The sequence below is a fragment of the Anomaloglossus baeobatrachus genome, chromosome 3 (genome assembly GCF_048569485.1).
Source record: "Anomaloglossus baeobatrachus isolate aAnoBae1 chromosome 3, aAnoBae1.hap1, whole genome shotgun sequence".
NCBI classification, from domain to species: domain Eukaryota; kingdom Metazoa; phylum Chordata; class Amphibia; order Anura; family Aromobatidae; genus Anomaloglossus; species Anomaloglossus baeobatrachus.
The window spans coordinates 455,006,186-455,021,953 of record NC_134355.1 but is presented as its reverse complement, the minus strand read 5'-3'; the positions used below and the strand labels follow the sequence as shown (position 1 = coordinate 455,021,953).

General features: G+C 43.6%; 1 protein-coding gene across 1 annotated transcript in view; it reads left to right on the top strand.

Moving 5' to 3' along the window:
* LOC142296638 (putative cation-transporting ATPase 13A4) overlaps nt 1–15,768 on the top strand; it is a 523,287-nt gene that overhangs the window by 307,116 nt on the left and 200,403 nt on the right. Inside the window, exons 16-17 of the mRNA XM_075340491.1 lie at nt 8,495–8,651; nt 9,207–9,324. Coding sequence (XP_075196606.1) covers nt 8,495–8,651; nt 9,207–9,324 — 275 coding nt within the window. The remainder of the gene's footprint in view (nt 1–8,494; nt 8,652–9,206; nt 9,325–15,768) is intronic.

Here is a 15,768-nt window from a genome sequence, read left to right as displayed (position 1 = left end):
AATGAAATATCCTTTATTTGGAATAAAAGACAAAAAAACCCTCATTTACCTCTTTATTAATCCCCAAACAACAATCTAGGTCCGAAGTAATCCACACAACGCTTTCAGCTCAGCTACATGAAGCTGACAGGGAGCGCCGTAAAACACGAGCGCTCTGTGTCAGCTCCACGCAGCAACTGACGTGAGCCGCGCTGTCACCGGAGACTTCACTCAGGTAGTGCCTGTGTGTGATCTCTCTTCTCTCTCTCTTTCACTCTCTTTTTCTCTTTCTCTCTCTGTCTTGCTCTCTTTTTCTTTTTTTCTTTTTCTCTCTCTCTTTTTCTGTCTTTTTCTTTTTTGTTCTCTCTTTCTCCCTCTTTCTCTCTCTTTCTCTCTCTTGTTCTCTCTCTATCTTGTTTTTACTCTCTCTTTTTCTTTCTTTCTCCCTCTCTCTATTTTTCTCTCTCTTTTTCTCTCTCTCTTTTTCTCTCTTTTTCTCTCTTTTTCTTTCGCTCTCTTTTTCTCTCTCTCTCTTTTTCTCTCTTTTTCTTTCTTGTTCTCTCTTTCTCTCTCTTTTTCTCATTTTCTCTTGTTCTCTTTCTCCCTCTCTCTCTTTTTCTCTCTTTCTCCCTCTCTCTCTTTTTCTCTATTTCTCTCTCTCTCTCTTTTTCTCTCATCTCTGTTTTTCTCTTTCTCTCTCTTTTTTTCTCTTTTTCTCTCTCTTTTTCTCTCTTTTTCTCTCTCTTTTTCTCTTTCTCCTTCTCTCTCTCTTTTTCTCTCTCTCTTTTTCTCTTTTTCTCTCTCTTTTTCTCTCTTTTTCCCTTTCTCTCTCCTCTTTGTAGCAGAATAATCCACTTCTGGATTCTCTACTGCAATACAGAGGTCAAGATTACCAAATCTTCCTATGCTTTTCATTAGAGGCAGTGGCTTAATGGGTAGAGCTACTGCCTAAGGAGAATCAGTTCACGAGTTCGAGTCCCGGCCATCCTGGTAAAAAATGTATTTTAAATTATAATTATTATTTATTAATAATTATAATTTAATTTATTTATACACTGAGGGGAGGAGCCGGATATCAGCTGTGAGCCGTGGGACACACCTCTAAAATTGGAGCAGTTCACGGAATGAGGCTGCATTGCTCTTTCCTCTCTCTCTTCTCTCTCCTCTCTCTCCTCTCTCTCTTTTTCTCTCTCTCTCTTTTTCTCTCTCTCTTTTGTTCTCTCTTTTTCATTCTTTTTCTCTCTCTCTTTTTCTCTTTCTCTCTCTTCCTCTCCTTTTCTCTCTCTTCTTTTCTCTCTATTTCTCTCTCTCCCTCTCTCTCTCTTTCGCTTTCTCTTTTTCTCTCTCTCTTTTCCACTCTCTCTCTTTCTCTTTTTGTCTCTTTCTCTCTCTCTTTCTCCCTCTCTCTCTTTTTCTCTCTCTCTCTTTTTCTCTCACTCTCTTTTTCTCACTTTTTCTCTGTTTTTCCCCTCTCTCCTCTTTGTAGCTGAATAATCCACTTCTGGATTCTCTAGTGCAATACAGAGGTCAAGAATACCAAATCTTCATATGCTTTTCATTAAAGGCAGTGGCTCAATTAATAGAGCTGCTGCCTCCGGAGAATTAGTTTACGAATTCGAGTCCCGGTAAAAAATTTAAGTTAATTTAAATTATTATTATTATTTATAATTATAATTTCATTTAATTATACACTGAGGGGAAGAGCCGGACGTCAGCTGTAAGCCGCGGGACACACCTCTAAAATCGGAGCATTTCACGGAATGAGGCTGCATTGCTCTCTCCTCTCTCTCCTCTCTTTCTTCTCTCTCTCTTCTCTTCTCTCTTCTCTCCTCTCCTCTCTCTTCTCTCCTCTTCTCTCTCCTCTCCTCTCTCTTCTCTCTCCCTCTCTCTTCTCTATCCTCTCTCCTCTCTCTCTTCTCTCTCTCCTCTCTCTCTCTTCTCTCCTTTCTCTCTCCTCTCTTTTTTCTCTTCTCTCTCTCCCTCTCTCTCCTCTCTCTTTTCTCTCTTTTTTTCTTTCTTTTCTCTCTCTTTTCTCTCTCTGAGATCTGGCGATGATCAGCTGATGCGGTCACCTGACGGAATCAGCTGACACTATAAGTCGAGCTGTGAGGCCGGCTTTTTACCGCCCTATTTAAACTATCAGCTGATGCTGTCGGACAGGAGTCTGCACAGAAGTGTGTAGTTTTGTTTTTTTTGCACTGATGCATCAACTGATGGTATAAAAGCCGTTTATACAATCAGCTGCTGTGTCATGTGATTCAGGCCCTTGAACCTGACACATCATCTGATCGCTTTGCCTTCCAGCAAACCTATCAGATGATATTGGATCCGGATTGGACGGCGCGGGACCCTTGACCCAGGATTACTGCGGAGGGGGGTTCTTTATTTCAATAAAGATGGAGTCACTAATTGTGTTGTGTTTTATTTCTAATAAAAATATTTTCTGTGTGTTATGTTTTTTTTTATCTGTACTAGAAATTCATGGTGGCCATGTCTAATATTGGTGTGACACCATGAATTTAGGGCTTAGGGCCAGTTGATAATATACAGCTAGCCCTAACCCCATTATTACCCAGAGAGCCACCCGTCACCAGGGCAGCTGGAAGAGTTGGATACAGAGCCAGAAGATGGCGCTTCTAGGAAAGCGCCATTTTCTGGGGCGGCTGCAGACTGCAATTCGCAGTAGGGGGTGCCCAGAAAGCTTGGGCACCCTGCACTGCGGATTCCAATCCCCAGCTGCCTAGTTGTACCTGGCTGGACACAAAAATTGGGCGAAGCCCACGTCATTTTTTTTTAATTATTTCATGAAATTCATGAAATAATTAAAAAAAAAAAAAAGGCTTCCCTGTATTTTTAGTTCCCAGCTGGGTACAAATAGGCAGCTGGGGGTTGGGGAAAGCAATTCAAGGTGCTGCAGTGGCCTAGCCAGTTACCATACCTGAACCCAGTAGAATTTCTTTTGAGGGAGCTAAAACTCATTCTTGCCAAGCAATAGCCTTGAAGTATGAAAGATTATGTTCAAAGTGTTCAAACTTGGTCAAGAACTGCAGGAAACATCTGACCTCTGTAATTGCAGACAAAGGTTTCTGTATCAAATATTATGTTCTGTTTTTCTAATGTAACAAATATTTATTTCTGGCAATAAAATGCAAATTAATTAATTAAAAATCATACAATGTTATTTTCTGAATTTATTTTCGGGGGATTCTGTCTGTCACAGTTGAAGTGTACCTACAATAAAAATTACAGACCTTTCCATTGTTTGTAGGTGGGAAAACTTGCAAAATCGGTAGTGTATCAAAATACTTATTTTCCCCGCTGTACATCAATGTTAATTATTATTTATTATATAGTGCCATTTATTCCATGGCCCTTTACATGTTGAGAGAGTTTGACTGCTCACTTGATGGGGGTCACTTGCTTTTTTGCAGTTTAGAGGTAACATAGAAGAACACACAGTTCAATAAAAGTCCAGCAGTTTATTAAACAAGACATAAACCGCACTCCGGGTACATAACAAACAAAGTTACTGGCTGTCACACTCACGGTTTTCAAGTCCGTTAATTCAGCAGTTCGCCTGCACAGGTCTGGATCCACTTTTTTCATTGGTCTCCCACTGGAGATGTCTCTCTCCAGAGAGGCTTCAATACTTCTGTGCACTTGAGCAGCTTCTCCACACAGGCTGCTTTTCACACACACACTCTGTCTCCTGGAAGTTTCTCTCTCAGTCTGGCTCCTGCCAGTCTCTCGACACTGTCTGACTTCCCCGGTGCCAAACAAACTGACTCCATTTTACCTGTCAGAAGTGACACATCAAACACATCCATGGGCGGGGTATGTAGGCGACCTGAGCCCCCCATCTCACAAGCCACCTGAAAACCTGACCCAATGAACACTATAATAAAAAATGTGGCACTACAAGTGCCAGAACAAATCTTCAGGTTTCCACCACTCTCATGGTACATACCGGCCATTAACAATGTAGTCAAGTCAGTTGCCATCTTATAATGTGAAAACTGAAAATACATAATAAGGACATGTACAATAATCATAAACAATACAAGGCACATACAGGTACAGGAGGTGAGAGGACCCTGCTCATGAGGGCACACATCTACAAGGGATGGGTGAGGATACAGTAAGTGAGGATGGAGATGGTCGTGTGGCACTATAGCGGACTGAGGGTTGCTGCGGGTTGTAGGCTTGTCGGGAGAGCCACCTTCAGATCCTTTTGAATGTTTCCATGGTAGGTGAGAACCTGATATGTAGTGGTAGAGAGTTCCAGAGTAAGGGAAATGCATGAAAGAAATCTTTGTTGCAATTGTGGGAAGAGGACATACAAGGGGAGTAGAAAAGGAGATCTTGTGAGGATCGGAGGTTATGTGCAGGTAAGTATCAGGAGACTAGATCACAGATGTACGGAGGAGATAGGATGTGGATGGCTTTGCATGTCATTATAAGGGTTTTGAACTGGCCATTGTCATTGGACGATGGGAAGCCAGTGAAGGGATTAGCAGAGAGTTTAAGTTGGGGAGTAGCAGGGGGACAGGTGGATTAGTCAGACAGCATAGTTTAGAATAGATTGTAGGAGTTTGAGAGTATTAGAAGGTAAGCCATAGAGCAGGGGATTGCAAGAATCCAGGTGGGATATAATGTGGGCATGCACTAATGTTTTTGCAGCCCTTTTCTTAAGGAATGCATGAATCTAGAAAATGTTTTTCAGTAGGAGTTAGCAAGAGGTGAAGAGGCCTTGGATGTGTGGCTTGAAGGAGAGAGCAGACTCAAGAGTTACCCCCAGGCAGTGAGCATGTGGGACGAGTGAGAGTGAGATGGATAGATTTGTTGGGGGGGGTTGAGTGAGGAGGAGGAAAGATAATGAATTATGTTTTTTCCATGTTAAGTTTTAGAAATTAAACAAAGAAAAAGGATGAAATATCAGACAGCCATTGTGGCATTCTGGGTAGTAATGAGGTGATGTCAGGTTCAGAGAGGTAAATTTACATATCATTAACATAGAGATGATACTGAAAGCAGTGGGCCTCGATGACCTATCCCAGGCCGAAGGTGTAGATAGAGAACAGCAATGGTCCAAAAACTAAACTTTTGGGGTTGACATGAGGAGGTATTGTGAGAGTGGGAGACTGAAAGTTCGATACGTATGAGGAGAGCCAAGATAGGGCCAAGTCTGTGATGCTCAGAGATGAGAGAATCTGAAGTAGAATGGAATGGTCCACTGCATCGAAGGAAGACGACAGGTCCAGAAGGAGGAGGACAGAGTAGTGTCACTTGACTTTGGCCTTTAGTATGTCAATAATGACTTTAGTTAGGGCATTTTCAGTGGAATGATGAGGTCAGAAGCCAGCTTGCAGCCAAAAAGGAAGAAGGTGGAGAGGTGGGAGGATAGTTTAAGATGGACATGCTTTTCCAGTAGTTTTAAGACATAGGGGAAAAGTGAGATGGGACAATATCTCAACACAGAGGAATGGTTAAGAAAGGGTTTTTTGAAAATGGGTGTGATCAGGGCATGCTTAAGGAAATGACAGAAATTCATCAGTTGTTTTTGATAGGTTGAAGAGATGGATTAGGGTGGGGACTAAGACTGCGATGAGAGTGGGGATGAGGTGGGACGGGAGCTGATAAAGTGGACAGGTGGTGAGATGTGATCTTGAGAGTAGAGAGGAAAGATGATTGTCTGTAATGGTGGAGAAGCTGAATTTGAAGGAAAATGGCTAAGTAGTTATGAAGAGGGGCTGTGAGGATTGTTGGCCAATGCTTACTCTGATATTGTCAATCTTCTGCTTGAAGAAAGAGGCCAAGTCTGCAGTTGAGATAAGAGGAGGGAGGAGGTGCCTAGGGACAGAGCAGAGAGTTGAAAGTGTTGAATGGCTGTTTTAGGTTGTGCGATAGGGAGGATATGCGATATAAGAAGTAGGTTTGTTTTGCATTAGTGAGTGTGGCCTTGATGAGACCTCTCCCATCTCACCTCAGCAATCCTGGGAACACGTCTCAGCTCTTTAGTCTGGCTCATGTGCCAAGGTTGTCTGTTGATTGTGCGGGTTTTGGTATGTGGGGGGGTGACTGGCAGCAGCATCACCATGTCTGCAAGAGGGAGAAGGGACTGAGAAAGTGAGTGTAAATCAAGGTGTTTGAGATTTCTGCGAGGGTGTGTGAGTTTATGCAGTGGTTGTTGTGTACTTGGAGAAGGGATTGAAGCGAAAATAAGTAGTTCATGGTCAAACAGGGGGATATGTGAGTTAGAGAGGTTAGATAGGGAATAGAGGCGAGTGAAGGTGATGTCCAGCATGCGACCATCTTAGCTGCAGAAGACCATAGAGTGAGGCCAAAGGAGGAAGTGAGTGTTAAAGGTCCAATGAGTGGGAGATGTCAATGGATATGTTGAAATCACCCATGATGATGGTGGGAATGTCAGTGGAAAGGAAATGAAGTTGCCAAGTGATGACGTGGTTAAAAAAAGGTGGTGGCTGACCCTGGGTGGGCGGTAAATGACAGCTAGTTGGTGTTTAGATCGAGAGTAGATATGAACAGAGTGCACCTCAAAAGAGGGGCGAGTAACAGAAGGTGGCAGTGGACTTGGAGTGAAGGAACATTTTTCAGACAGGAGGAAAGCAACTCCTCCACTATGCTTATAACTGGGACGCGGGAGTGAGAAAGAAAGAAAGAAAATGCATAAGGATAGACTCTGTCAGAGGGGCTGAGCCAGATTTCAGTGATGCCAAGGAAGTAAAGTTTGTTAGTGATGAAAAGGTCATGGATGTAGGGAATTTTGTTGAAGACAGAGTGAGCCTTCCATAGAGTTCCTGTTAGAGGGCTGGATGATTGGGTATAAGGTTAGTAGGATTGTGAAAATTTGTGACAGATCATGAATGGTGATTGGAAATGACTGTGGAAATGTGGTGAGGAGGGCCAGGATTTGGAGAGATATTACCTGCAATAAGGAGCAACACAGAGACTGCTATTAGGTGGAAGTAGGAGAGGGCATGAGATGGCCCATGTGTGTCTGGTGCTTTACACGCTGCGACATCACTAGCGATAGCTAGCGATGTTGTCACGCTGTACTCTAAGATGTACAATAGCAGTACAGCGCAGTAATGTGGGACTGAGAGGAAACTATCTGAGAAGGTAGTTACCTGGTAAACCACTAGGGGGTGTAAAAGTGGAGGAAACGTATGAGCAGGGAATTCCCTAGCAGAGGTAATACTAGTCAAGCTCACCAGATGGCAGTAGAATCGTCAGAAAGCCGTGTCACAACATGAGGTCTTGTAAGTACACAAAGGCAAAGTCTAAACATAGTCAGAGGGAAGCAAATAGTTAGTAGCCGGGAAATCAGAGCCTAGAAGCGAGGGGGAGTGGGAGGACAAGATAGAATAAAGGTAAACAGATAAGGAACGAACAGGGAGACAGCGGGAGAGACACTAATGGAAACAGCCACAGAGGAAGTTAACAGGTCAGGTGAACACGGAGGTCAGGAGGGGGCAGGGCAGACAACAGGTCACTCAAGAGATGAACACAGCAGAGCCAGAAATATCACTGGCGAAGTCCAAGAGAAACAGGGCCCTAATAAAGCAGCCTGACCTCCAGAACGAGGCAGAAAGGATTAACCCCTAACGTGACTTGCATCAGAAGTGAAACTAAAAAAAAGACTCAGCTCCAGCTGAGCCAGGAGTCAATCATTACAGATGTGGTGCGCGATAGCACCCACCCACGTCACTGTTTCGTCATGGGGGTGATCGCTGCCGTAGCGAACAATATCGCTACGGCAGCGTTACACGTGCGTACCTGCTTAGCAACGTCGCTGGAGACACCGAACAATCTCTCCTTTAAGGGGGGTTCTTTCAGCGTCACAGCGGCGTCACTAAGTGGCCACCCAATAGCAGAGGAGGGGCAGAGATGAGCGGCCTGAACATGCCGCCCACCTCCTTCCTTCCTCATTGCCGGTGGATGCAGGTAAGGAGATGTTCGTCTTTCCTGCGGTGTTACATATAGCGATGTGTGATGCCGCAGGAACGACAAACAACCAGCGGCATACACCACCAACGATATTATGAAAATGAGAGACGTGTCAACGATCAACGTTTTTGCCATTGTTGATCGCCGCTCCTAGCTGTCACACGCTGCGATGTCGCTAACGACGCCGGATGTGCGTCACGACAACCGTGACCCCAACGATATATCGTTAGTGATGTTGCAGCGTTTAAAGCACCCTATAGAGGGGTTTATGTGGGGTAACAGATCTGAGGAGAAGGTGAGATAGGAAGAGGGATGCAGGAAGAGATGACCAGTTGATTACAGGGTTTAGGGATCACGGGAATTAGTAGTAAGTGAAGTATCAGGGTTAAAGTAAAAAAAACAAAACAGAAACATTGTTTAAAGGCACTATGTACCATTATTGTTTAGAAATCATTTTCTATGTTGAATTTTCTATAAGCAATACAAGATAATTTAATTCTTGTTCATTAATAACAGTTTCTCAAATTGTTATATCTGTATCAAGTAGGCACCAGTTGAAGGAATTCTCATTCTGCACCAGTTTCCGTTCTCCTCCACTTTACAGCGCATGTCAGTCATTGCCCAGATTATAGGAGAGAGTAATATGACATTGTTCATGAAAGGAGCACCTGAAAAGGTTGTGTGTTTTTGCAAACCAGAAACAGGTAACTGCAAAGCATATATAATGAAACTAGAATAACTGATGTGTACTGCACATTACTGACAAATTATTTTGTTGATACAATATTTTACATTTTTACACTGGTTATAAAATGCAAAAATCTGCATACTTCAAAATTAGGCTATTTTCACAATAGGTATAAAATTAATTGGTTATGCACATAGTTATGCAATTATTGGTCCATTTTTTAGATAATTATATTATCCTATGTGTGGTGCTATTGTGAGAACAGCAAATAGAGAAATATAAACTTTAATTTTAGTGCCTCTTTGGACACTTATCTAACTTTATACAACCTATTGGTTCACTTTGCGGCATTTCTTTCACCTAATTTTGGAACAATTTTGCATGTCTTTAACCATAAATTTTCAATTCAAGTACAAAGAAAAGTGTATAAAGTCTGTCAATGATTTCCAGAAATATAAAATAAGATTTCTACCTAAATGTATGGATCTGTAGTCATAAGTTGGAGTATTTTGCTAGTCTATACGGATACAGATACTTTTGATTTTCAGTATTCTTTGTAATTTCTCAATAGTTCCAGACAATTTCTCTCAGAAACTTGATTACTACACAGTACAAGGCTTTCGAGTAATTGGGCTAGCTTATCGGTCACTGCAAAAAGAAGATCTGCCAAAGTCTTTTGACACCGACAGGTAACAATAACTTTCACATTTACTTTAGTATTAAAGCCCAGATTCTTTAAGACTAATATTTTGTATAAAAGTCTTTATGAGGGCGTGCAGGAATAAGACATGCTAAATTCATTAAGAGGAGCTGGGCAATAAATTAATTTTAAGTATTTTATCAATGGCGTGCGCCAGACTCCAGAATCATTATTCCAGTTAGCAACTTGAGAAAGATTCATGGCATAACGTATACTGCTACTTGTGATGAATTAGTCAGGTAAGCATTGCCATGCCCTGTCCAAAAAAGTTCACCCCCAGCTCGGCCCATTTTGAAAAACAACAAAAGGCTCAATGTTTGTGCAACTTCACTTTGCTCCAAAATTTAGCAACTTTTCAGAAGTCTTGGTGTAACCATTTTAATGAATCCTTGCCCAATTCCTTTATAAACTAAAATGAAGTTCAATCTCTAAGAGAACCTGACCACTGATATCTGCCGCAAGTTGCTTGAGCAGCATGCATGAGACACTGATTGGCTGCATGATTTTAACCAGGTATGCTTGTGATGGTGGGATATGGGGGAGGTGTATCTTGCTGTACAGATTCCTATTTCAAGCTTGGTTCATTGTCTTATTTGAACTACTTCTGTGTACATTTCTATTGTCGTAGGTAATCACCCAATATAGTGCAAGGTTGTAGCCTCTTGAGGCACTTCCATCCCTGGGATTAGGGGGAGGTGGGCCTAGAGTCCAACTAGTGTAAACTCTCTGCTTACCTGGGAGATTCAGTCAGTCTGTGTGAAACTTGAAGAAAGAAGATTGATCCTCTGGGAGGGAATAGCTGAGGCTGGATCCTAGAGCCGGTGTATGGACAGTTACAGACTGGAGATCAGTGGTCACGTGGGATTGCGTTTTGTTGTTCACCTGTTGGACTCAAGGAACTCCAGACAGACTGTAACCCCAGCATCCACCATGAGGGAACTTCCCAGAGTGTCCCGCAAAGACTTCAAGCAGTTTAATGAGGCTGCTGGTGACATTGAGGGCTTCTTCCAGGACTTTGAGCATCAGTGTCGATTAATGGAAGTCCCAGAAAGGGAGCGCGTCCGGCATCTGGTTGGGCTCTTAGAGGGTGGAGCTGCCGCAGCCTATAGAGCTATGAACCCTCGGTGGAACTGTAAGTATGCGGATATTAAACAGACTATTCTAGAACATTATGCTGTAACGCCAGACACTTACAGGACTCAGTTCCGTACTTTAGCATGTGGTGAGGAAGTGTCTTTCAAGATGTATGCCCACAAACTCAAACATCTGTGGCATTGTTGGCTGGAGGCAGAGGAGGCCTTAACCTTGGAGCCGTACTCCAGGTCCTCCAAAAGAGCAGTTTTACTTCAAGTGCCCTGCTGAGATCCGGGAATGGGTGCGTGAAAGGAGACCAGCCACTGTGGAGGAAGCTGCAGCTCTAGCTGATGAGGTGCTCACTATCAAGCCTCAGTGGAAGACGCTGCTAGCAGAGGGAGCAAAAATGACCAGCTCCCCAACACCATAGGTTCCTTGTCCTTCAGTGCCCAATGTTCCTCGACCTCCTAGATCACCACCTCATGTGGATACCCGTGTGTATGTGCCTCCAGTTGTTTCTACCACATTTTCTGGAATGCGACGAGGAGAGAAAGTAGAAGAGCGAAGATGTTATAGCTGTGGGCATCCCGGGCATCTGCGGGCCACATGCCCATCTATCCCGTGGAGTCATCCTCCAAATCGACAACCACCTCCAGCACCTGCACCTCCCTATCAGTCACCAAGGTCTTCTACCTACTTCTCCAGAAGGCAAACTGGAAGAAGTGAGACGCAGCGCAGATGTTATCAATGTGGGCAGCCTGGTCATCTGCAAGCTCACTGTCCAGGTGTTCAGAGGCAGAACAGCTGCAGACCACCTTTGCCTGTCCATTATCTACAGACACCCTCAACAGGAGAAGAGCTGGATTCTGGCCCTGATGATTTGCCAAGTGACTCTGATATGTTGACTTCCCTACCAGGAGTCTATGGAGTGCGAGCAACAGCCACCCGTTCTTATGATCTTCGGCATAAACATCTACAGGAGGTTGTCACAACCTATAAGAAGGCTCTGGAATCTAAATATTGATATTCAACAAGTAGAAATTTATTATTACAAAATAGTGCTCGTGCAAATTACATAAAATTCATTATACTTTAGGATGACATTTGGGATATTGGGAGGGATGTATAACCGCACTAAAAGGGATAGTGCAAATCCGGTGATAACTATACTTACTGGACCAGTTAGCCTACAATAATGTCCTATGTATAAATGGACATATGTAGATAGGTATTTCTGACAACATAGGAATTACAATACCTAGGGCCTGGGGTATATATAAAGATTTTTCTGATGGCTGCTATTGAATAGGTTACCATAGAATCTATTACATTAAGTGGAAATGCACCTCGTAGCCACAATGATCAAAGGTCAGTCCATACCACCTAGTTAATCATATGATATGTATGGACATAGTTACCCACATCAATAGCCTCCACCTACAGTTTAACCCCCATAGATAGATCTATTTACCTGTAGTCATATTGAACAGTGACGGTCCTGTATAGTAACACTGATTGCACTTGCCCCAACCTCGACGCGCGTTTCACCGCACTGCCGGTTTCATCAGGAGGTATGTGCCAAGCTTGCTATAGTTGCTTTATATAGCACCCATAATTCGATCCAGGTGCAGGTTTGGCTCATCCGGCATCTCAACACATGTAATTGGGTGACGCGCATCCTGTGCGCACGCCGCACCTCAAGCACGTCATGCGTCACATGACCGCGAGTTATGCAGCGTAACATAAAATCCATATGGGAAGCCGGACGAGCCATCCAAATGCACCATCGCCATCCGGTATCTGGGCGCACGTGACTGCGTGATGTGCATCCTGCGCGCGAGTCACTAGTCGAGCGCGTCATCCGTCACATGACCGCGGTTATGCGGCCAGTGAACGCATAACACGGGGCCGCCATGGAAGACCGGATGTATCATCCGGTCTCCATGTCAACCCTCTCTGTCAGCGAGTCACGCACAGGATTTGCACAGCGCACCCAGCCATTGCGTCCCTCCGGAACGGTTAGTGTCTGGATCGGATCATGTATAACAAATCCTATGTTATAGTAATGGACATTGAATAATAACATTAAACATTTACTTAGAAATCTTTGCATACAGATACACACTCTGTGCAGGGATCATCTACAAATATTTTTTCATATGAACAGTAACATTGTTCATTTCAGAACATGATATTACTTGTAACACATAAATCCTCCTCGTATGCATCATACATATATATAGGCAGATATAAGTTCTCATATTCTGAAAAACATTCATGAAGTAATAAATACAATTATCTCAGATATTGCTGTTTCATAATTTTCTTCATTCATGTAGGACTTGTATTGTTATATTATTGTTCATATTTCATATATGAGGAATATGATGATATATCTACAGGAGGTTGTGCTGGATGGCCAAAACGTTGTTGGCTTTCATGACACTGGGGCTTTTCTCACCATCGCAGATCCCCGAGTAATTCAACCAGAAGCAATTCAAAAGGGACCAGGAATTGCCATTGAATTGGCTGGAGGTACTCAGAGATAGATTCCAAGAGCAAGTGTAACCCTGGATTATGGCTTTGGGGCAAAACAATGCATAATCGGTGTGATGAGCGGCCTTCCTGCAGACATTCTCCTAGGCAATGATGTGGGAGATATACAATGCCGATTTGTGGGTGCAGAAAGCCGAGTTTGAGTGAGGGAGGACACAAAAGGAACCTTGTCCTTCCAACCCTATCGCTCTACAAGGGATTACCGACAGCTTTTCCATCCAATACAAGTGTGGAAGCCAACACCAGAATGCTGATGGACTGTTCCAGCAAGAAGAACCATAGACTATTCACAGCTGAGCAACATGGACGTAAGTGAGATGGCCAGAGGTCTGTGTAGACCTCGTGGCATACTCACTTATTAAAAAGGGGGGACAGGTTGTGATGGTGGGATATTGGGGAGGTGTATCTTGCTGTACAGATTCCTATTTCACGCTTGGTTCATTGTCTTATTTGAACTACTTCTGTGTACATTTCTATTGTTGTAGCTAATCACTAGAGTTGAGCGCGGTTCGTGGTTCGAGGTTCTCCAGTTCTAGGCTCGAGTGATTTTGGGGCCTGTTCTAGATCGAACTAGAACTCGAGCTTTTTGCAAAAGCTCGATAGTTCTAGAAACGTTCGAGAACGGTTCTAGCAGCAAAAAACCAGCTAAATCCTAGCTTGGTTTCTGCTGTAATAGTGTAAGTCACTCTGTGAATTACACTATTATGACATTTCAGTGTATAGTGTGCGGGAACAGCGCCTTCAGATCACTGCTGTTTCTATAATGGCGATCGCCATTTTTTTTTTTTTTTTCCTTGTCTTCCTTCCCTAAGCGCGCGCGTGTAGTGGGGCGGGCCAGCATGTCAGCCAATCCCAGACACACACACAGCTAAGTGGACTTTTAGCCAGAGAAGCAACGGCATGTGTGATAGGATGTCCATGTCACTGCATTATAAAACCGGACATTTTCCTCCAGGACGCCATTATCTCTTCTGCGTCTTTGGTGTCAGACATCACTGTCGCAGCTCCGTCCTCCTGAGTCCTATCGCCGATACAGCTGTATGCGCTGCATACACAGCGTTAGACAGCTTAGGGAGAGCACTTTCTAGCAGTCCTTTTAAGGGCTCAAACCGGCAGGGTCAGAGAGCCATAGGTGACAGGTCCTGAAAACAGCAACAGCGTCTGTGTAGCCAAGGTCAGGGATTTCCTCCCTGCATTTCACCATTAGGAGGGAATAGAAAGGCAGGCTTCCATTCCTCTACCCATACCCACAATCATGGCACTGTACCCTCCTGTCCTCTGCACACTCCAACTCATTATAACTAAGCCATTATACTAGCAAACACTCAGTGTACCTAGTGGCATCCTAAACGTGGCTATTAGACTTTGCTATAGTCCTACTAGTGCAAAGACATTTGCAGAGCACGTCTGCCTGCATTGCAGACTCCAACTCTTTTTAACTAAGCCATTATACTAGCAAACAGTCAGTGTACCTAGTGGCATCCTAAACGTGGCTATTGGACTTTGCTATAGTCCCACTAGTGCAAAGACATTTGCAGAGCACGTCTGCCTGCATTGCACACTCCAACTTTTTTAAACTAAGCCATTATACTAGCAAACACTCAGTGTAACTAGTGGCATCCTAAACGTGGCTATTGGACTTTGCTATAGTCCCACTAGTGCAAAGACATTTGCAGAGCACGTCTGCCTGCATTGCACACTCCAACTTTTTTAAACTAAGCCATTATACTAGCAAACAGTCAGTGTACCTAGTGGCATCCTAAACGTGGCTATTGTACTTTTGTCTATTCACACTATTGTAAAGATATTTGCAGCACGTCTGCCTGCATTGCACACTCCAACTTTTTTAAACTAAGCCATTATACTAGCAAACACTCAGTGTACCTAGTGGCATCCTAAACGTGGCTATTGTACTTTTGTCTATTCACACTATTGTAAAGATATTTGCAGCACGTCTGCCTGCATTGCACACTCCAAATTTTTTAAACTAAGCCATTATACTAGCAAACACTCAGTGTACCTAGTGGCATCCTAAACGTGGCTATTGGACTTTTGTCTAGTCACACTACTGCAAATCTATGTGCAGCACCTCTGCATGACACCCTCTTGCTCTGTTTTTAATAAGCTATAATGATAGCACAAAATACTGCCATTTAGTGGCATCATAGAACTGGCTGTTGTATTCCATTAGTGCCCCACTGGTGCCAAGCTATTTCTAGCACCTCTGCATGACACCCTCCTGCTCTGTTTTTAATAAGCTATAATGATAGCACAAAGTACTGCCATTTAGTGGCATCATAGAACTGGCTGTTGTATTCCATTAGTGCCCCACTGGTGACAAGCTATTTCTAGCACCTCTACATGACACCCTCATGCACATTTTGCTACGCTAATGTTATAGCAAACTCATGGAATTCATTGCTGCATTTCATAATTTGGAGGGATAGAAAGTCAGGCTTCCTTTAGCTTTTCCTTCTGTTCATAGACAGCATCTCCAAGATCAATTTCCCCTCCACGTCTAAGTGTGGAGAGGCAGCTAGTGCGCATGCGTGTGCCGATTTACCACAGCTGCAGCATAATTACAGTGTTTCGCCTAGTGAGTATGCTCAGCCTGACTGTGTTATTCCTGACGCTAAGTCTTCTTTTCGGGATACAGCGCATGCTCCCACACTAAGTGTGAAAAGCCTCTTTGCACAGGTGCTTGCATTCCGTGCCGGGTCTAAGTCCGGTTTTGTGCCTAGACACCATGCTAAAGCTGATAGTCTTTTTTCAGAGACTGTATTTCATGCTACTGAGCATGCTC